The 24,534-nt window shown below is 34.2% G+C and overlaps 1 protein-coding gene across 1 annotated transcript in view; it reads right to left on the bottom strand.

Annotated features, from left to right (window-relative positions):
• The window catches only part of LOC134746286 (homeobox even-skipped homolog protein 2), a 90,149-nt gene that overhangs the window by 63,409 nt on the left and 2,206 nt on the right, over window positions 1–24,534 (bottom strand). Inside the window, exon 2 of the mRNA XM_063680645.1 lies at window positions 13,972–14,629. Coding sequence (XP_063536715.1) covers window positions 13,972–14,527 — 556 coding nt within the window. The 5' untranslated portion in view covers window positions 14,528–14,629. The remainder of the gene's footprint in view (window positions 1–13,971; window positions 14,630–24,534) is intronic.

The raw sequence follows: 24,534 nt of genomic DNA, 5'->3' as shown, positions 1-24,534 counted from the left end.
AACGGTAAATTGCTGGTTTAAAAACGTTTAATTGTCATGGTTTATAGAATTTTTATATGGCTGCTTAACAATTACCTAGGTACTTAATACTTTAAAAAGTTTATCTATTGCATTAAACACAACCAACAAAAATCGATCAAACTAGATATTTGAGACAATGTAATCCCACCAAAAACATTTTCATTTAATTTGTAGCCAAGACGAAACCATAAGGCTCGCAATGTCAAAAAGTTATCAGAGATCGTTGAGCAAAGCTTTTAACTCTACAAGCCCTAACTTCACAAACTATACCTCAGTAAAAATATGTGGCTTGGCCGTTTCGTTACTACAAGGGGAGAGCGGGGACAAACGCAACACTTTGTACTTTGATCTAAATTTCTGGTTAACCGTTATTATTTTGATGAAATTAATATAGTCATATATATATTCAGTCATTTCAGGCAACCTATTACAGTTAGATTATATGAAAATAAGTTTTTATTTGATATAATAAACGACTAATTAACAAAAAAAAAGGAAAAAAAATGTACTGTAGTTAAATTGCGTACGGGCACAATTTAACTAGGCAACCTATTAGCAATGTGTTAATGTGAATATTATCTATCATTTATTTCTTATTACAAATAAATTACAGATGAGCGTATATTTCTTATAACGTATCTCCTACTAAATATTGAGAACTTTGTAATTGTACCATATTAAAATAACAAGGAATAACTATTCAAATTAATAAAGATAAAAAAAAACTAGTACATAATAGGGTATTTGACAACATTAAAAATATATAACGAATTGCTGTCATCCTGAAAGATAATAAACTAATAAAGTATAATTCACTATATTTGAATGTAAATTATGTTTATTTTGGAAAATAAACAAAGAAAATTTAATATTTTTTGAAATTTACACGCGGGTAAATTCTTGATTGTCTTGAGTGTTTTAGCAATTTTATTTGTATTTAGTTAATTTTAGTTATTTTTCCACAGTTTTCTGATATATTCCAATTTATCCGTTTGTCGGTTTATTCGTATATTTATCGTGTAGTGGCACAATATTCATAAGAATCTCAAAATGGAGCCGAAATGTGAATGTGAAAGCTGATAGCAGCAACCTATCAGACATAGAGGCATCAATGGTTGCACTTTTCTTTAAAGATAATCCGGATTACTATGCTGCGAAACTTAGAAATGTAAAAACAGCTGTGTGGGTATACGTAGAAATTGTTTATTTACGAACATTTCGATTTCGATGATACGAATACGACGACGATATATATAGAATACGATGACGAGAATAGTATCTCCATACTGCACTTTAGTTTGAAAGAAAAAGTATACTACTAACTACCTACTAATGCTGAAAGAACTATGTTATGAGGTTATGTAGTAATACATTAAATACCTAGATCTTGTTTCGTTAAATAACAAAATCCGCTGCTTTAATTACCATATTTATTTACAGTTAAATATTACTTACATCGAAGTGGTCTTCACACATAAAAATATTTGTATGCGCTAAAATGCTCTTTGAGGTCTCTTCGCGCTAGTTTTAAACACATTTTTCTTTTTTTGGGATTCGTTGGAATGGAAACAAACGATTTGTCTGGATTTTTTATAGTCGTACTTGAACATTGCGGCACTATACACCATTTATATACCATTTTACAGTGAAATAATGAATTCAATGCACATAAACCATAAGATTAACTAAGGTCATTGACTGAGTTTACTTGCGCGTGACGTCACACGTGTCACGTGATTAGCCCATTTGCGAAAACAGCGTTTAAGGCGCGTTCAAAATAAATAAACTTTAACATTGTTTTTTTTATATTTAATACAGGAAATTTCACGGAAATATCAATGTAGTGTAATTATTAAGTCATAAACAATCAATTAAAAGCATTTTCAAAAATTAGTCAAATAGCCTATAGGAGTAACATGTATGATGATGCTGTTATCTGTCACACGCAATGAATACCTATATTTTAACCTATACATATTTGGTTAGGGTCGGTTGCACCAAATCGTCTGTCACCTTTAAAGAATTCGCTAAATTTTAATGAAGGTATGGGAAGTCTCATAGTTCACTGCTAAGTGACGTTAGTCAGTCTGTCAACTGTAGTTGGTGCAATTGATATTTTCTAACAGCGACTAATCGTTAATATAAAAGCTAAATGACCAACTCTTTATTTACCGCACCCTGCCCCACAAACTATCCTAATTAAGATTCTCTCAATAATACCTGAGTAAAGACAAACGCTAAACTGTAAGGACAGGCTGGCTATTCCCCGGGAATGGCGGTGCCGTAAACATTTGATGAATTTACAATACGGCATTAGGCCCGTCCGTCCGTTTGATTTATACACCCACAACCCACAAGTAACGAGCGGGAAGCGATAAAGAGATGATCATGACTAAACTTGCAAAGAAAACTGTTGTAATTTTTTAAATCTTATACGTTTGTATACGCACTAGACTTACAGGATGACGAGGCTTACAAAACTTGATAAATATGGTACTTGTTACTCGTCGGTTATTTATTAACATAACAGGAAACATATATAATTTAACAGAATTAAAAAAAAAACTAGTTTTACAGAAATACAGGTTTTACGTAATAAAAATAATCAATAACATAATAAAAACGACGGAATAGTAGTTAGAGAAAAGTGAAGTAAATACTATTATTAACATAGGCCACTAGTGAGGTTTTTTAAATAAATATAATATTATTTTTTTGTTTATACAAATCTGTTTGTTTATACCCATATAAAATAAATAGTGAAGTACATTTTTGGCTTGCTTGAACCATAGACCGCAAATCAAGCTGATGGACCGTTCCCGCCTCCGCCTATCCCTTGCAAGCTGTCTCTGTTTGATTTAGTGGCGAGTTGGTTAATTGCCTCAGTAATGACGTTCGCTTGTTTATAGGTTATCCTGATTTAGGTAATTATTGGTAGCGTTCAGCTAATGAACGCTAAAAGGCCAGTTATAGGCGCCGGGTGTGTTTAAGTGACGAATAAAACATCATTTATTGGACCCATCGGAATTGAAACGTTTGAAGATATCAATGCATTTTTATTGGCCATAAGAATATGAGTAGAAAAGGCTGACTTATAGTCTCGAGTCATTCTTTACCATTCAATAATATATAGAGACAACTTAATAAGACGTTCCTCTTGCAACAAAATTGATAACGAAAACAGATTTACTTTATTGACATCGAGAAGGACTTTTAGTTTTAATATCTAAGAACATCTATGATATTTAACAAGTACCTATCCTTATCAGCAACACATAACATTGCAACCAGCTAAACTACCCATTAGACAGTTTAACAAGTATTTAATTACTAACCTACGTGAGAGAATAACGTGAACACTATATCTATTACTTGTAAACGACTTCTGTGAACGCTGTGGTCATCAAAACGCGAATGCTGTAAGCGTCTTATTGTCCACCGCGCATACGCGGGCGCGGACGTGAGAAAAGCTCACCGCCTGCCCAACTCCGCTTCGCTAAGTAGGGGACATAGTACGGCCACAGATGATATACCTGGTTCCTGAGGAACAGATATTACATACTAAACAACGCGGCACGCTGCAGCTAAACATGTTGTTCTTACTATTTTATCAAAAACTGCACTATACAGGGATGTTGTAGGTATTTGGTACGTAAGTTGATTTCCATGCTATTTCGGACAGTTTTATGTTAACTATTCTGATCGTAATGGAGACATTAACAGTCGACGGGCTACGGAACGGGGAGCAAAGCAGGACAAAAACACGTTTATTTGAAGTCATTCGAATAACTAAGCTATTTCTTGATTATTCGTATCTTCCAGCAGCTCATTTCCAAGCTATTATTTTTCTTGATACACAACTAAAGTTAGTGGTATAGTTAACTGGTAATCCACAAAAATAAAAATAAATTGTTCAGGGTTGTTATTATCGTTACAAGTTTCAACGTAATTCTTTTTTTGACAGTATATTTCTCAACCGCTATCGCTCCGCTTGTAACTCCGTCGCAACCCGCTGACTCTACTCCAACAAGATATCCATTACAACACCTTACACGTGAGCCCACGAGTGCCATGGAGCTCTGCTGGCCAAAAACTATAAATATTTACCTGCAACGATGATAATAATAGCACGTGCAAGGCTGACTCATAGGGGTATGTACCACTTATTAAAGACTTCCTTTTTACCCCAACTTTGGTAATGTGACAAGTTTTTTGACAAGTCATTTTATTTATCCGGTTCATCTTTTTAAGCGGATTTTAATTAATCACTTGTGAAATCGCTTTAACACATTTCCCTGTTAATTGAATTATGAGTATTCATTTTTTCATTTAATATGTATGTGTTTATTGATATTCAGAATAATAGAAAAAACTAACGGCAGTTTAAAAAAAACGTCTTTGATTTATATCAATGCGGTTTTTTTTTTTCAATTCTTATTTTCAATATCATTTTAGTGTCATGACGAAGGAAATATGTAAGTATGAAAAAACTCATTTTCATCCTGGTTTCCATTCACAAACTACAACACGTACAAATACTTAATGTTCAGCTGCGAATTGTTGAGCGCTTCTGCAATCTTAAAATAGTATACTTAAGACAAATTTTCCCGTCACAAAGTCTCATACTCATGTTTATCCACCAAGGCGCTTGACGCGATAGTACATATTCACTTCCTGCTAAACCTCAGCAGCTGGGCCCCGTCGGTCGTCTATATAGAGATTTACATCTTCCGTCGGTCTGTTTGTTTAGACACTTTAGCACAATAGCGTCGAGTTTTATTTGCGGTTGAAAATGTGCGGTTTGGCTTCGGGTTATTTTGTTACGAAATTAAGAAGTGCTTGTAACTTTTAGTTAATCCCATAAATATGAATATTATTAGTTAAGTAAGAAATATACATATATGTAGTTAAGAAGTCCTCAAAAACACCGCCACGCGCACAAAAATGCTTTACCGTCTACACATTATAATCTTTACTTTTGTGCGCCTGTGCTTTAGATAGAAATCACGACTGAAACATTTATTCAAAAGTGAATGTCGTATTTTGATTGATCGACAATATCCTTACTTATATAAAAATACAGGTTCAGCAAAATCTGGAGGCACAGTAGTGCCCCCGCCAAGACGAGCAAAGCGAAAAAAAAAAACGAAAAATAGTTTTCAACCCCAAAATCAACCCGTAAGGGGGTAGAAAAGAGCGTAAGGGGAAAAAGGGGATTGAAGTTCGTATGGGTATTGGGTAATCAGTAAAAAGCAGATTGTGTAAAAAATGCCTCCAGATACGTATTTCAGGATTTTTAATAGTAAATTACTCTCAACCCTTTAAATTAGTGGATGGAAGATTGTCATAAGCAACTTACAAAAAGAAGTGAAATCCCACCAAAACATTTTCATGTAAAATGTTTCCAAGACGTAGCATAAGGCTCGCTGTCGGCTCGCACGGTCAAAAAGTTATCAGATCTCTTGTATAGCCAAGCTTCTAACTCTACCAGCCCTAAATTCACAAACTCGACACCTTAGTCAAATTACCTATGTGGCTTGGCCGTTTCGTTACTACAAGAACTATTGTATAATAAAAAATAATTTATAGTGAATCAATTTTCCACCGTACGTCCATGTGACGGTAGGGAAACGGCCAAGCCACATATTTTGGCTAAGGTGTAGAATTTGTGAAGTTAGGGCTTGTAGAGTTAGTAGCGTGGCTCTACAAGAGATCTGATAACTTTTTGACTGTGCGAGCCTTATGGTTTCGTCTTGGCAACATTTTACATGAAAATGTTTTTGGTGGGATACAATATTACACACATTCTACACCTAGTAGATCTAAAACACATCAATAACCTCTTTATTAAAGAGTTCGTAAATATAATGCGGACTAACGATATGAAAACTGTGATGCACTTCAGCATTCATTTATTGATTGAATATCTGCCAATAAAAAAAAGAAAAAAGTAAAAAACTGAATTTTTTAAAGCTTGCTTTACTAAAATTTACAACGGAAAGATTGTAAAGTAATACTTATTTAGCGTTTGACCTCGGGTATATTATTGATGACAACTTCCCTATTTTCCCTGTAAATTGAATGCAGAGCTTAGCGGCAAAGGAAGTGTTCATATGATTTAAGAATTAAAGCAATGTCGACCGCAGCCCCGCCCGCGACATCAAAGCCACTTTACGATGCGCGCGCGCGTTATTTATCACGCTCTTAACTAGCGTTACTTGCAAATACCTATGAATCGCTTTATGAATTAGTAGTGTGGATCGCTCATAATTGCAGCTATAAAATTTTAATAGGGGGGAGGAAACATATTAACGACTAGAATTATGCCCTAACGCCTTAGTAAAAAGATTTTAGACTAGGCAACAAGGCTATCGTAGGCTGGTTTAATGTGCGCAAAGTATTTTACAGGCGCTTAATTACTATGTACCTAGGTACCATCAACCTATTTTCACACTTGTGGATTTTGGGGTTACAAAATGGGAAACAATAACGATACTAGAATGATCAAACAAACTCTGCACAGACTTTGCAATGACCAAGTGTGAAGATTTCTATGTTAAATATGACGTTTGTTACGGTTCTCTCACACTTTAACACGTCAAACTCGGGGCAAAGTTAGCTTAGCTTGGCCGAGGTCTTACCAGTCAACCTAAGGAAACAACTCAAAACTTGCATCAAATTACTTTGCCGCTCTTGTGGATAAAATGTAAATTTTTCATAAGTTTTTGAAGAATAAAGACAGCTTTACGAGCTCGTGTGAATGTGAAAGACTTTTTGCATTGTTTTGAATGAAAGTTGAAAGAATAAAAATTAAGGAACAACCATTTACCCTATTAAAGTCTAATGAAGAAGGATACCAGGAAGAAGACCGACGGGAAGGAAATCTGGAAATTATAATTTCAAAGGAGATATGTATGCGTACAAACGTTTGCCTAACTTATAGGTAGAATTTACAGTTCAGCGATTATAACCTCAAGTAAAATTAAACGCAAATATTTTATTTATATAGGTAGTATGTCAAATTAAATGAATAACAGTCGCTCAAAGGAGTCCATCAGCCGCAGATGCGCTTACGCAAGGATTTATTGCCCTGGCAACCCCGGCCGAGATTAAAGGTGCTCCCGGGAGACCATGGGGCGCGGTTATAATTAGTGTTTAGCGAGAACTGCTTTCTGTCCATTTTATTGTTACGTGTTGTATTAAGCATTTCAAGTGCTTAGATAAATACTTCATTGCAATAATGGTCTTATTTTATTACGGTAACAAAAGAAAAGTCAGGCAGATATCACGCACGAGTGAAATTTTGTAATACTTGTAAAGAGTGTTAACTACATATTACCAAAGATAGATATAATTTCGTAATAGATGGATACAGTCTAAGGAAAAAACGTGCCTCGAAAATCACGAATTTTTGATTCTCGATCAGATGGCGCCACTACCTTTGGCCTACTCTCGTATAGATGGCGCTGACGGTTTCGTTTGTTATTTAACAATTTTAACGCATATCAGTGAAAGAACATGGGTCAAAATAATATACCTATACAAATAATAAATGCAAATATTGCAAAAAAAAATCATTTATCCATATATAAATATATTTTTTGATATTTTTATTTTTAGTTTAATCGTGTGTCGATAGATGGCAGTGAATTTACTGTGGCTACAAAATTTACTATGACAGTACCGCTCTATCCTATTATATCCTCTTTGATATTACCAATAATATGTAGTAGGAACCTCAATCTACAGTCCTCAGTAAATTTGTTCCCAAACCATGCGAAGCGTGAGTCTCGCCTATTTGCTAATAAATCAAAGATTAGCAGCTGAAACTGCAGTAAACGACAGTCGGCTCTACCCGGTCTCAATCGGTAGACTACGCGTAATGAATGTATTTTAAAGTCTGGATCTTCAAAGATCAGTAACTGCGCAATAAATCGCCGCTCGCACATTAGCTATGCAATTTGCATCCAACAAGAACAGGCCGTAATAGCGCTATTATCCTGTATTTATCGACTGGCAACAGTGGCAACACTAACTGCCTACAAAAACAAAATCGCGGCATATTAAATTTGACATCTCTAATCTAGCTAAACTTGCAAATGGATCGATAATTTGCATTGCTAACATAGTCAATACCTAACTCGTAGAAATAAAAAAGCCTTAGGGACAGGGAAGAAAATAATTTTATTACAATAGCCGCAAAATTGTATGGTTACTTTATAAATGAATTCATGGATAATGTGTCCATGCAATTTTGCAGCTCGCTGTATCAAAAAGCGCTTTGTGTGATTGGCCGAAAAGTACCTACTTTTGATACCTACCGTATAGTATTTACGATTTATTTACTTAGTTTATCTTTGCAGTTAATGTTATAATAACATTATCTGCATCTAAATTCTACTCGTTAATGCATCGAAGATATAAAAGGTTAAAGAAAATTTTCTTTACTTAATACATATTCATTATTATTATTGTATTCATTATTTAAATTTATTGGATTTTGATCTTATTGTTGAAAGTTTTGTTTTTATTTTTAATGTATTTACTAACACATAGCTATAACGATGGTACTAACAATATTGTATGGAATCTTGAATGTTCTGAAATAAAAATGGTCACAGTAGAGACATTTTAAGAAATCTACACATCGTTGGTTCAGCCCGTGTTAACCTATTGTTTGCCTGTTTGGGGTGGTGCTGCCAAGACTCGCTTTAGACGTAGACGTAGAGAGAGCTCAGCGTAGTCTTCTCAAAATTATGTACTTTAAGAAGATGTGGTTTTCAACTGACAAGTTATATCAATTGTGTAAGTTGCTTACTGTCAGAAAATTATATACCTATATACTAACCTCTGTTCTAAGAAAGCACAAAACAACTACTTTTGATTGCAACATTTTGAGAAGACGGAGGAAAGATATTGCTATGCACCTACCTAAAACCAACACCACTTTTGCTAGTAGATAGTATAATAAGCGTTCATCGCACCTATATAATACTTTAAACAAATCACTAGATATATACCCAAAGCTACAATATGAGGTAAAAAATAAAATAACAAATTGGTTGGAAGATAAAAACTACGATCAGGTGGAAGACTTACTAGGATATGTAGCCTAGCCTAGCCTAGCCACACACACACACACACAAACACACATACACACACACAATTAATAAAGAAACATAGTTTTAAGAATAGTATAATACTAAATAATTGTAATTTAGATATGGAAGAGCGGTGCCTCCTAGCACAGGTTATTTTGTAAATAACTTAAAAGGAGACACCTGCCACTGTAATATTTGTAAAGTTTTTGAATGCAATAAACAATTTTGAATTTTATTTTGAATTTTTTTTGAAAAATATATATAATTTTTTTTTATACGGTTTTTATTCAAAATTTTTCAAACAACTTCTAAAGAGATAATATATGGTTATGATACAATGAAAGGTAAACAAACAAATGGAATGGATGATCCAGCTCATGCATGCAGCAGAATTCCCGATGGGCTTTTATAAGAGACGCTGTTACTTCCACCCTTCGGGTTTCGCCAACGAAGTGAAGCAACACAAATTGACAACATTTGAAATATTTAAGAATGCTGGATTTTTTCATGTGTGAGGAGTTCTAAATATTTTTAAAAAGGATATATTTAACTAAGGCATGTCTAAAAGGTAAATGAAACGATTGGACAGATGACACGCGGACGCAGGCGAGGCAGCCCGATAGGCCATAGGATAGGGTTGACACATATAATTATATAATAATTAATATTATTATAATTATTCCACAGTCAGTGACAGAGTAATAATCAAATGTAAAAATAAGAACATTTTAATATTTCATATTTTTAATAATCATTTTGGGTTTTTATCACATGGCAGCTTAATTTAGGTTATCATTTGATTTTGGTTTAACTTATTTATCAAATTATAGCCTCAAAAAGCTTCTTAGGTACTTACCTAAAAAAACATCAGGTTTAATACGGTGTATAAAATTACAAACCAAAACTCGGCCCTAAAGCAATTGGAAGAAGACGAAATGGTAGAGGTATAAAAGAGCTCTTTCCAAAAAACTAACTAATGGCTTTGTAAATGATGACCATTTATGCGTAGCCGTCCATTCCTGCCTATACCTCTTTTCATCAAGTTACAAAACAAAACATGTTTTCGTCAAGTTACAAAACAAAATTGAACGTTTGCCAAAGAGATATGAAGCGCAGCATGCTAAGAGGATCGACCGCGGTCGAAACACTACGATGCGCACAAAAACCTGCATTGCTGATGATGATATTAATAAGGAAGTTAGTTGTATTTGGGTTGAACTGACTAGAAATGTCTAAGAATAAATGGTAAGTCAAAGGGATCAAGACGAAATAACCTATCATAATTGTAAATAACTAGTCCAGAGCAGGAAAGCAATGCTCTGCATGCTACACTCGCATAAAGGTTAAATTCCAAAAGGGAGCGCATCGAATACACTATCAATTGAAATATAACCTTAACCACAACAGTCAAATCGTAGGCAACCCTGTCACCGTGACGTGATAGTTAAATATAATAGGGTAGCCTAACCCTAATAATATACGTATTTACATACGGTATGACTTATAAGTAGGTACCTATAGTATGTATAGTATAACAAAATTATGTTCCAAAATAAAACAAAGCAAATCTTTCTTAGATATTATTTCGCCGGTAAAACTAATTGATTACCATTTTTTTATTCCAAAAATTTGCGATTTTATAAAGTTACGCAGTATTCAGGCGAAATGGAGGCAAAATGTTTGTTTCCCAACCAGAGCGCCCTCGGGGCAACATAAAAAAATTGGAAATCGTTATCTGCCTCTCCGTCGCCCAAATATGGGATTTTTCGATGGTGGCGGTAGGCACACGGAGTGCCTACCGGCACCATCGAAAAATCGAAATTTTATTAAGTAGTAGTAAACGAGTATTTTTTCTTCGTGGATTTCTACAAACAATCAGTCGCTTTTGCATATTCGAGCGAAATTATTTTCGAAATTAGCAACTCTGATTGATAGTGTAAAATAAAAATCCACGAAGAAAAAATACCAACCTGCTTTTACTTTAACCCGTAAATATTAAGAAAGAACTCCAAGGATACTTTATTTTTTAATTTACTGTCTCGACCATTAAAACATTAAAACCAATCTCCCAGCGACTGCATTAAATACGCAACTATTAATCTCAGCATTCCATAGTTACTTAAAGTAGATACTTTATCAAAACTTAACAACGACGATAAAATCGGTTGAGTGCGAATACATTACGTTCTTTTTAATCAGAACATTATTTTGGAAATCCGTTGGCACCACATGCTCAATTTTGCATCTCACATACTTACAAAAATGTCCTACGTTGAAACTACATAGAGTGCCATTTGCCAGCTCTTAAATAAGAAAAAACGAAAGAATTTTGTTTCATCACGTGGCTAACCCCACCTATAATATTATACGCCCGCTCATAGAATTAAGAAAAAATATGATAGAGATGTAATATAATCTGGGGCCCATTTCTCGAACGATATTAGACTAATATTATTAGTGTGTTGCTATGGAAACTCATACGATTTGACAGTTCGTGGACTAATAATATTAGTATAATACCTTTCGAGAAATGGGCCCCAGTTCTACGTATATTCAATTACAGTGATAAGAGATCACAGGCACTGTGGGCATAATAGTCGTTAATAGGGCCAAAACGTAAGGTTTTGCAAGTGGCTAACCAACTTAGTCCTTATTTACACTGAACCCTACTAATAAAACAAGGAGGGCAAAACAACAAAAAAGACAGATAATAAACGTTCCATTTTCGATTGCGACAATAAACCCATATTAACATCTCAACTGCCATTAATCCGTACAAATTTACTTCTAAAAATAAGTTGGCAACCCTGACGCGGTCGCCACAGCTGCATCGACCAATAGCTTATTGCTTGGACGTTCTACGTTCAAATTATTGCTTGCGCGGTCTGATATACTACATAAGAAATACCTTCAACGCCCAATTAGCAAGTAATAAGGAGCAAAATACTATGCTACTTTAGTTTCTCGACTGCAAATAGGAAACAAAGTATAAGCTCTATTAAAATGTAACGATATAGATCCAGTACTTCAGAACCTTTTGGTCCAATGTACTATAGGTTTATCGAATACGCCCGTCTAATAGGTTTTAGAGTACGCATGGAAGATGATGATATAAAATTAGAATGTCGGTATATCAGGCGCATTAATACTGATTGATTAAGTACAGCGTAGTGTTTCTTGATAGGTTAATTGTGGTTAGAGTGGCTCTCGGGGCTAATTCAGTGCAGATAAACGATAGGCGACGATGGATATTGGATCTCTATTTATTCAGTTGAGCTTTCGAGGTACCTAGCTATGAACGTGTAACTAACTGCGGCTTATGGGATTGTTATTCGTGGAGTTATTGTATGAAATCCTGCAAGGACTGTGAGAGCCTGACCGTAAGAATTGATATGTAATCGTACTAGCGCAGCGTAGCAAACGGCAAATTGCAATTCACATATCTGATGTGCATTTTTGGCTATTTATTGTTTGTTACAAAACACCTTTCCTAAATAGGCCCAGACCCATAAGCAAAATACAGGAGTAAACACTTTAAAATGTAATAAAAAATATTTTTTCAGAGTCGACACTTGCTCTTAAATTAGTACCTATATGATGATGAAATGATGATGGGTGACTTATGTCATATCATAATAAAATAATTACAAAGGCTGCAACAGTTACAACCTCTAATAAATTACCTAGTTTAATGCAGGGCAATCACATTTGTTATAAAAGCCCTTTCGGTGAGCCTTAGTCTTAATTTATAGGAACAACTATTGAAGTAAAGCTAATTGAGTAAATTGAGGCTTGTAGCGCGTGTATGAATAACGCCACAAACCTACATAAAACTAAACTGATAAATATACAAAATATGAAGTGAAAAATACGCTGTGTTTTTTTTAAAATCTATATTTACCTATATAGATAGAATAAACTTTAATTTAGCTAATGTAAACTTAATTAAATGGATGAACAACGTAGATTAAGCAACGTACTAGACTGCCAGTAAATCATTTATTCCGGGGCAACTTATGGGCATACAAGTATACACAAAATTTAAACTTTTCCAAGTGCTACAAAATGTTTGGAAACCTTAAAAACAGAAGCATGTAAATCGTTCGGGGAAGTGTATGCGTTAGCCCCAGCCTTATTGACTAACTAGACGAACAAATAAAGTCGCAATGCAAAAGTACCAACCAACACTACCAAGTCTACCAACCACTTGTTTGAAAGAAGTCTCCACGCGTTTTTTATAGTCTAAATTAAGTACTGTTTGAATTTGTGTATTTACTTACATGTAATTAGAGAACACTAGTTTATATTTCGTGTGCCTAACTTACCAATGGTGTACTTTACGATTTAATACCTAATATTTAGGTAGGCAATTAATTATGTGTTTACTAATCCTATCCTATCTGAAGATGTATTACCACTTATTATTAATTGCAATATTCAACTTTTACCTACACATACATAGATAGGTAATAAACCTATCTATGTATGTGTTACATATTTAGGAACACAACAAGTTTAAGTTCACAGAAGACTCAAGACAAACTTTACAACTCAAAGAAAAAAAGAAAGATTAGGCAAAAATAATAGCAAAAAAGGCACAAAAGACACTTTATCAGGTACTTCTGGTAATTCACCATAAAATATTTTTACCGTCTCCCAGTTTTCATTTCAAATAAATATTTGATTTCTTACGAGAGTTAAAAGTACCAGAAAATATACTAAACACATTCTAAGGACCTCAGACAGTCACTATCAGATATATCGGAGCGGCCAAGGCGCTCACAAATATCCGCCTCCGATATATCTGATGACGACTGTACCTGCTAAACTGCCATTGAAGTGAACTCACCTTTTTTTTCTTCTTCCCAGTCTCTCTTGGGCACGGAGAGGTTCAGTGGTTCCTCCTTCACGAACTCACACTCACTATTTCTCACTCTCTGCAGCAGCTGCTCCTGAAGCTTGTTCTTGTGCACACTCATCACTCGCTCCGTTTGCACCTGAGCACTCTTGTACAAGTGTTTCTTCACCTCGAACCTCTTCACACTCATCAACTGACTCACGGTTGACTTCTGGTTTAACCCTAATATATATTCTATTGAATGCGGTGTAGGCTTTTTTGGCGGTTTCCCGTACACGTGCGGATGCCATGATAGCTCGAAATCTTGTACTTTCTCTTCTGTTCCTACATCTATGTTCTGATTATTATCATCTATTTGGTCTTCCCGAGATTCATCAGCTATAACTAGTTCTTTATCATCATCTACTTCAATTCTTTCGCTATCTAGATAATCTGCATCGCAGAAATTGTGAGCTTCTATGAGTCTGCTGTCGGCTTGCTCTATAATGTTGGGTGTGTTGTAGGCGACGGTTTGCATGTCTCTTTCTTTCTCGGTGTCTTCGCTCATGTGTGTCCCTTTCTGTTCAGGTCCGGAAATAGTGTTTCATGTTTGTTTTTATGATCGAATCGGTTTAATGGCTGTGCGGCGTTTGATGCTGTTTGATGTTTCCTGCAACACATGCGGTATTGAGAGATTGATTTAGATACACTTAAGCGCTAATTGCGCGGTGAATAAATAAACAGAGCGGTAATCTTAACAGTTTTGTTGGCTATTAATCGTACCGTTTGTTCGTAAGTGGCATCGTTTTTGTATAGCTGACTAAACTAATACTCTATGATTTAAATAAGGTATTGTGTTTTAAAGTGGAACCTCGATAGCACGAATCTCAAGGGAAACGCCAAAACTTCGTGTTAACGAGGTTTCGTCTTATCGAGGGCATCGACTTAGGGAGGTTCTTATAGGTTTTGATTCGTCTTAAAGAGGTTTCGAGGTACAGAGTTAAAACGCTTGAAAAAATCGTGTTAGAGAGGTAATTATAGAAACGCAAAAAGTACAGTTTTTATTGTCTGTTTAGAGTAACAGAGGTTTGTTAGTAAATAACAAATAACTTCGAGTTATAGAGGTGGTAAAACAATACGACCATTTTTTCGAGTTGTAGAGGCAAAATTAAATTTTTCGAGTTATAAAGGTAAAAAATGTACTGAATAGTCGTGAAGGGAATCGCTGCTTACTTCGTCTTAATGAGGTTGAATATTTCGATTTATGGAGGTTTTGGGCTCTAAAGGGAAATGAATAGCATTTTATTTCAAGTTAACGAGGATTTCCTCTTATTGAGGTTCGAGTTAGGGAGGTTCCACGGTATTTATTCCAACCTACAGATTTTTGGGAAGTAACGTATTTAAAGATATTGCTTTAAATACATTATATACATTGTGAAATATTTTCTACCATGCAGTACTTAAACGTAATTATAAATACATACGCCACACGTACGCCACCCCTAAAAAAATCATTTATTCAAATCGGTAAAGAAACAATGAAAAGTACAATCGCGCCTGAACGCTACAATAAAACCGTGCTGTATCTTGTGCCAATAGCAACTCATCTTGTCGACTTAACTGTACTTACTCACACAGTCACGATCAGCAAAGTAATTTGAACCTTACCCCATAAATTACTCTGTTGGTTATAGAATAAAGGCTTTTTTCAATTGGTGTGAGTCTCATCGGTGAATGCTGATTGATTTTTATTGCAAAGAGATATTAGGGTTGCGCCCTCAGTTGGTTTGACGTTATTTATGTGTGGTTTTGATATCGACGAGGCAATGAGGCAGTGTCAGTTATCGTTAATGTGTTATAATTTGAGATATTTGTAGTTATGGCTCGTTAAATTGATCGTGGTTTTTAAATTGAATGCGGTTCGTACTTGAGGACTGTTGATAGCTATTAAATGCCAACGACTGCCGATTGATGGTTATAAAGTCACTTTAAATGAGATCAGCGTATGAAAATCTTATTAAGTACGTCTTTCTTCGTAAATGCCTTGTAATTGCAATAGCATTGCTACTAAATCATTAAATGTAACCCATGTTAATGTTTTAGCATGCAATAGGCCTATTTAGTACAAGCCTACGTAAGTTTAGTAGTGGCGTAGTTGCCTATAGGTAATTCAACTTGATCGAACTTTCGGCTTAAAAAAATGCACGTTTTAGCGCCAACCCTAACCACACTAAATTGAAACAAAGCTCATGGCAGAAACATGTTGTATCACCGAACGTGTCGATCTATACGCATACAATTACATCTACACACGTCAACAAGTATATCGATCGGCAGGGGTTTGCGGACTTTTATCTGTACGAGTGTTTATTCTATTAATAACTTCGAATGTGCGAGTAATACCATCAAGCGACGCAGGCTGTGTTTATATTTTGTACCCACGTTCGTGCTTTTAGCCGTAATATATTGAATGGCATTTGAGTAATTTTCGAATGTAAACGTTTATTAGAAGACTGACATCGATTGTAAAGATGAAGTGAAAGTGAAACCGATAAATATAACAAGTCTTCATTTCGAATTTTATGAAATCGTGGTTCTATATAGTAATATCTGTTCGGAACATATGAATTTTAGACATTGCTAAATGGTTACACGATTAACTCGCTCGATAGAAAATCGATTCGAAAATTACCTCGTATTAAATGAAACCTACACGAATCATCAAATCTAATCATTTTACTCGTATTAGAAAAACGTCCACACGTATGCAATAGCAACTTACTTTTCTTATTAGTCTTTGATTTTTCTTGTTGTTATGTTCTATAACTTCAAATTATTCTATTTAATTTAATGACAATTATATTTCATCACTTTTAGTGGTTGTTTTTGTTTGTCATTCATTGTTACTTAATTTCTACTCATTTCGTCAAAGGTTGACTGGAAGAGATCCCATATAAGGATAAGTTCGCCTTTGTTGTATTTAATTCTCTTTATTTTTCTATGTACATACATACAATTACTACCTATTCAGTTATTTACAGAGTAGAAGATATGAAATATTAAAGGAAGGCGTTAGTTAGTGACGCGTGGTGGCGTTCTCACGGTAAATCGATACGGTTTGTAATGGACAGCAATAGCCAGAACAAATACTGTAATAGGCACACGGGAGCATGAATCATAATGTTTTATTAATGTCAACGTAAGTTGGCTAACTTTGCTTTTACGGTTTGATTTCTAATCGTATGTGTGTGGGAGTAAAACTGTGAAAAAAGATATGTAGTTTTGGTGAAAAAAACTGTTCAAACATCTTTGTTTATTTCTAATGTGTATTTCGAACAGAGATGGGCAAAATGTAATCGACTAACGATTAACGATTAAGATTACAAGAATTAATTGCGACTGACGATTGAAAACGACGATTGATCAATCTTAGTTGTATAGAGTGCAACTAATTTAATTGCAACTAAATTAGTTGCCGATTGATTTCGGACAACTAAATTTTGTAATCGACTAATTAGTTAGACTATTTTCTCGCGACTAATGTTAGAAGCAAATTGAATAGAATACCTCGGTATGGCTATGTTGACAGACTGATTAGGACATCTTAACGGATGTTTAAAAATAAAATAGTCATGTATTACTTACGATATTTTGACCGTTTCTAAGGAGTGAGATCTGTTCTCACTATTATTTTGCTACAAAAGTAAGTAAGTTTAATGACCACACGTTAAAAACAAAATAGACCGCGTATATAATAAACAACATGCAGATGTGTCATTCAATAGAACGTGTTATTTTTAGAAGATGCGTCGGCACTTGCACCAAAATGCAACAAACAACTTCCAGTTCCAGGTAAGTAGGATTATCCCATTGTTTTGTCACCGCGTGACACTAAAAAGAGTTTTACTATTGTCAGAGACAGCAAAATATTGATAGTTTCTATGTCTAAGATTTACTCAGTATCGTATAATTCAAAGTATTAATAACTAGCTGTGCCCGCGGCTTCGCCTGCGTGGAATTCGGTCTGTGTCAGTAAGCGGCTAATTCACCCCTAATTTATCTCCCTGTCCCCGGGAGACGGAACTTAAAGTAAAGTTGACAAATGGATACGCTAGAGGACTGTAGTCCAGATAAAATATTTTACAATTAGGTACCTACCACCAAAGATAGATATAACTCCGTAATAGATGGATACAGTCTAAGGAAAAAACGTGCCTCGAAAATCACGAAAATTTGATTCTCGATCAGATGTCGCTACTACCTTTTGCCTACTCTCGTATAGAGGGCGTTAACGGTTTCGTTTGTTATTATTTAACAATTTTAACGCATATCAGTGAAAGAACATGGGTCAAGAAAATAAAAATAATTAATGCAAATAAAAAAGATCGTTATCCATATTTAAATACATTTTATCGTATTTTAATAAATCTTCATTTTTAGTTTTAAAGTGTGTCGATAGATGGCAGTGTGGTTACAAAATTTACTATGACAGTACCGCTCTATAATATTACATCCTCTTTGCTACCACTAAATAAAATTACACTCCAAAAGGTTTTTGTTGCCCTTATTCAAATTTTTGACGTGATTTAAACGGCATAGAGTAGTAGGTGTATATCGAACGATACAGTACCATTTTTGTATTTTTACGTCCTTGACTGTACCTATCCAAATCGGGTACACTACATATTTCCGAAAAAATATTATTCCGAATTTTAGAATGTCGAATTTTATCATTCCGATTTTTAAATGCTCGACCCATCAAAATTCCGACTGTCATAATTACGAATGATGAAAATCACGAAGATTTATATTTCCGAAAACCCAAAAAGCCGAATTTTGTAAATTCCGAACTACATAATTTCGACTATAACAATTCCGATGGTGGCAAACACCGAATTTAACATTTACGATTTTCAAAATCACGCAGTCTCAATTTTTTGGATAAAAACTACCCTATGTTCTTCCACGGGACTCAAACTATCTCTATACCAAATTTTATCTAAATCGGTTTAGCGGTTTAAGCGTAAAGAGAAATTAAAAAAAGTTTTTTTCATTTTTTTTGTGTTTTCACTCGGGAATGGTGTCATTTTGATATCATAAATGAATTCGGCATACCCGATTTATACAAAAACGATACCTAACTTGGCCTAGTAGCTAAAATGATATAGTTATCAAGATAAAGTTTTTAACCCCTTTTTCCATGGGGGATGAATTTTTAAAAACGCTGAAAAAAAATTCTTGCTTTTTAATATAATTAACGTTTTGCAAAGTTTTAAGTTCCTGACTTAAAATAAAATTTGCACCCCAAGACAAACTTTCATCCCCTTTTCAACCCCCTGAGGGGTTAAATTTCCAAAAACGTCAAAATTAGTTTTTTTGTAATCGTCTATCATACATTTCTAAGAAGTTTCAAAGCATTTGTAATGGATTCAAACTTTCAACCCCCTTTTAACCCTGTTAGGTGACGAATTCTTGAAAACGCTAAAATTACTTTTCCTGTATTATAATAATATGCCCATTATACAAAGTTTCAAGTAACGCACTCAAAAAAAAAATTGAACTCCATACAAACTTTCAACCTCTATTTCACCTCCTTATGGGATGAGTTTTCAAAAACGCTGAAATTAGTTTTCTTGTATTTCAATAATATATCTTCTTACGAAGTTTCAAATTGCTAGCTTAAAATAAATCTTGAACTCCATACAAACTTTCATCCCCCTTTTTAACCCCCTTAGGGGTAAAATTTCTCAAATTTTTATAGCCTATAACCTGGCCGTGGATTTTTTCGACAGATTAGTAAAGTTTGCATCAAAATCCGTTCAGCCGTTTTCATTTGTAGCGCGGTCAAATAAACAGACAAACAGATAAACAGACAAACAGATAAACAGACAAAAATTCTAAAAACTGTTGGAATGTGTTCTGTTATCGATTCTAAGTATCCCCAGCCAATTTTTTTTCGAATATCTTCCATGTACAGACTTTCGACCCTCTTCCGCTTTATTATAAGTATAGAAGATGCACCAACCTACTTTATTGTTTGCGATTTGTAAACAATACAGTTTTTCGCTATTTGTCGTTATTACCAATATATCGTTATAATAATATTATGGCATTATTTGCATTGTCATTCAAGCATTTCAAATTAAACGTGTATACATAATTTTAGCTCAATCGGATGAAGATATCTGCTTCAAAATAAGTCGCAAAATTCTACCCAAACTAACATAGTTACAACATACGAGTACCTCCGTATGTTACATACATACGTACTTGTAGTTACATATTGCAAGATAAAAAATGCAAAAACGGGCGACTACGTAGTTTTAATATAGATTTAATCGTGAAATTTAGTCGATTGAAACTAAAACTAATTTAGTTGTTAGTCGAACATTCTCACAACTAATTTAATCGCAACTAAATCAATCGCGATTAAAAAATGACGATTGATATTTTTAATCGATTGATTAGTTAACTAAAATATTAATCGATTAATGCCCATCTCTGATTTCGAACACAAATATCGAAAACAAATACTGGGTTCGAATCCCGATAAGGATATATATTTGTATGTTCATCACGGACATTTGTCCCTGAGTTTTATTCTATGTATTTATCTATTATATTATATCGTCGTCTAGTATCTACAACACAAGCCTTATTGAGCCTTCTGCGGGACAAGTGGTATTAGTCGCTGTATTTCTAATGGTTTGCTGAACTCGAAGGTGCATAATTATTATTGCAACTGGATTTCTACATGGTGTACTGCCCTTTGGGCCAAATACTATATATAAAATAGGTAAATAAGTACTTGGATACTTTTCACGGAATTTCAATTCCCTAGAAACTTATCGCAGTAGTTTCATTTCCCAAATAAATATTTACCAAATTTACATTTCGCATATTATTCATTTGGTCAAATTATCATTTGGCGTCATTTTACTTTGTCAAGTTTTATTTAAGTAGACAAAATGTTTGTTAAGCAAAGGTTTTCTTTTGGCTAATACCTATTATAATGCAAAAAAAAATGTTTAAATTTTCACTTTGCACACTCAAGTTAAATAAGTTTGGCAAATGATAATTAATTTTTAAAGATATTAAAGTACATGCAGAAAATCCAATTACATATAAAACGGAATAAGTTTTTGGCATAAATATAATTTTTAGTACAATATTTTAAATTGATCAGTTAAGCACCCACCAAATTGGTTGTGGAACCAGAAATATTACAAAAACTGCTACTTAATGTATGGGCAAAATACATTATCATTTCCCCGACAAAACAGCGACTGCTTTTAGTTTCAGCAATCGCTGCTTTGTCGAGGGAATTAACAATTGTGTACTGTTTTAGAAAAAAACGCTTGTTGACGGAATTTGCCATATGACGGAATTGGCCACATTGACATGTCCCAGAAAACACGAACAAAATTATACTTACCTCAAAACCGAACACAAACTTAAAGTCATTACAAAAGCTGGCTATTTGTATTATTATATTGAATTCAAAAGAGGATCCAAATAAATAGTAGCACAAAACAAAACATTGTGTAATTATTTCAATTGATAAATCGATCGATTAGTAGAAAGTTAATCGACAATCGAATCGATCTTATTTACCGTCGATTTTTCATCGACTCCCCACTGAGAGGACTCACCTAGTTATTATTGTTATTTCATAATTAATTGTGCTACTTATTTAAATTGTATTAAGTAAGTTAAGTAGTGTGGCCATCCAAAAAGCTGATCACGATTTAAATTAATGTAATCTTTCTCTTATGCACAAGTAGATGTACAGTTAGCAACAAGAACGGTTGAGAACCTAAACAAGATATTTTAAATGATCGATTGAGCATAAAGCTGATTTCTGTTTCTGATTGTAGGTATAATAGTAGCAAACATTTTTTTCCGTACCTCAAAAGGAAAAAACGGAACCCTTATACAGTATGTAGGATCACTATTGCGTCTGTCTGTCTATCTGTCCGTCTATCACAGCCTATTTTCTCCGAAACTACTGGACCAATTAAGTTGAAATTTGGTACACATACGTATGTTTGTGACTCAAAGACGGACATGTAACGTAAACAAATGAATTTTAAACATGGGGGCCACTTTTGGGGGGTAAATGTGAAAATTAAAAAATAAAGTTTTTAAAACAATATCATGTTAAAAAATAATATATAGTGTATGTGTCAAATGACTCTCGTTATGAGAATCTCAAATATATATTTTTGTAATTTTAAAATAAATAGTTTAGAAGTTATTTAACAAAATAGCCAAAAAATTACCATTCCCTCCCCCCCCCCTTTATCTCCGAAGGAACTGGGTCTAAAATTTTGAAAAAATTATACAAAATAGCTCTTTACATAGGTATCTATAGAGATCACAAGAAAATCTATTAGAAATCTGCAGTCAAGCGTATTACTTAGTTTGCATATCTATCGAGTACTTCTTGAGACCTTTCTAATGAGCCTAAACTTGATGTGTTTGTGTTTTTCCATCGAGGAGTTCCTTTTGGCTACCTACCGACTGCATCATCAGAACACCTCCATGTTAGCATAATATTATTGTATTGTCACCGGAATTACGATAGTACTCCAAATTTTAGTTACAAGATTTTAGGCACTATTATATATATATATACATGTATATACAAAGGTATATACGCAGTGAAGCTGAATAAAAGTGTGTAAAAAGGCGGCAAATTTAAAAAAAAGTAGGCGCTAAGGGATATCGTCCCAAAGAAAATATGAATTTCGCGCCTTCTTCTACTGACAAGATTTGCTTGACCAACTATACCTAATTAAAAAATATGACTACCGCTTGCACGGCAGACAATATTATTCTCGCCGAGACAATCGATCGTCTAGACCATTACGACAATTACTTAATGTGGCACATTTACATAGCTAACACTTTCACTGCAACATGTAAAAAATATCCCAATGTGTAATTGATAAGCGAGTGAATTTTTCAGTAGTGGGTAGGGTGCAAATATAGGTATATGTTAAACCAAAGCTAGTTTTACTTATTTTGAAATTATTTTAACAAATGCCTGTACATATTTTCCCTTTTTTTGACATTGCTAAGATATCATCTCATTGATTATACTTTTGTATTTTAAAACTGATTGATAGCAGCATTTTTCACAATAAGTATATTAGACGTGGTGACAGGCACTATTAGGATTTCTTAGTTGAGTCTCTAGAGAGTTAAATAACTATAGTAAAGTATAGTTAGCTAACGATTAGTTTGTAAGGGTTTTTTTTTGTTTTTTTTTTTTTTTGTATTAAATAAATAAATAAATAAAATAAAAATTATTTAATTCAGACTTTCAAAAAATCCATATTTTGTTAGTAATACTTAAACTAGGGAACCTATAAACTAAGTGTTAGTCTAATTACAACATTTACTATACAATTAAGAGCTAGTCATAAAAACAAAAACAAATACAAACAAATACCTACTTACTTTATTAATTTGTACTGCCTATTACAATATTAGCCCAGTGCCTTAATATAGGGCAGTCGAGGCGTCCAGCTACCATCTTTAGGATGCTGTTCCTGCTGCCTCTCACTCGTTTCAGCAAAGAGGCTACCCTCTTGCGTCTGATGGCATGGAAGCCATCCGTGTGCGCCTCGGCAAACATGCCTGACGCACTACAGCGGCGAGGCAGCTTTAGCAACATCCTGTATTGTATAGTGTTTTGGTGTTAGGGTTTAGTTTGTAGTATGTAAGGACGACCGGTCTGGCCTAGTGGGTAGTGACCCTGCCTGAGAAGCCGATGGTCCTGGGTTCGAATCCCGGTAAGGGCATTTATTTGTGTGATGAGTACAGATATTTGTTCCTGAGTCTTGGGTGTTTTCTCTATGTATTTAAGTATTTATATATTATATATATCATTGTCTGAGTACCCATAACACAAGCCTCCTTGGGCTTACCGTCCGACTTAGTCAATCTGTGTAAGAATGTCCTATAATATTTATTTAAGTATTTATTTATTTAATGAAATTAATATAATATGTAATGATTTGTAATGATAATAATGAAAATAAAGAATTTATCAATTAGGTACCGCTAAATAAAACTACATTCCAAAATCAAATATAGTAAACCGACTAAATCATTAACTATCCATTGAATTTTGCGGAACGTAGGTCCCATAGTTATGATTAACTGAACACTTGCGAGTTGCGGGCTGCGAGGCCGATTCATAGCAGTCGAAGTGTTAAATACGACATTAATCAGACAATGTTTACGTTAACGGTAATAATTGAAACGTGGTTTCATCATTTAGGGCGTCTAATGACGCCAACAAAAAGACCTGGCTTGCAAAAAATGCATTTAAGTGTCGATCATTTCAAATCCAGTGTTCAAGCAATTGTTAAATTCATGTTGTATCCACCGAAACACCCAAACCTGATGTTTCCTGTTGACATTGTTGCATGACACAATATTTTTCAAACTTTGTTCTGAGTAGCTAGTACTTGTGCTTAAACAATAAACGCAAATGTTTGCATACGTTTTTTTTTTTTTTTTAATGGAATAATGTAAAGAGTACTGTTACTGAGACGTATATTA

The sequence above is a fragment of the Cydia strobilella genome, chromosome 1, assembly GCF_947568885.1.
Source record: "Cydia strobilella chromosome 1, ilCydStro3.1, whole genome shotgun sequence".
NCBI lineage: Eukaryota > Metazoa > Arthropoda > Insecta > Lepidoptera > Tortricidae > Cydia > Cydia strobilella.
The sequence above is the reverse complement of the archived record's forward strand: the minus strand, read 5'-3'. Positions and strand labels throughout refer to the sequence as shown.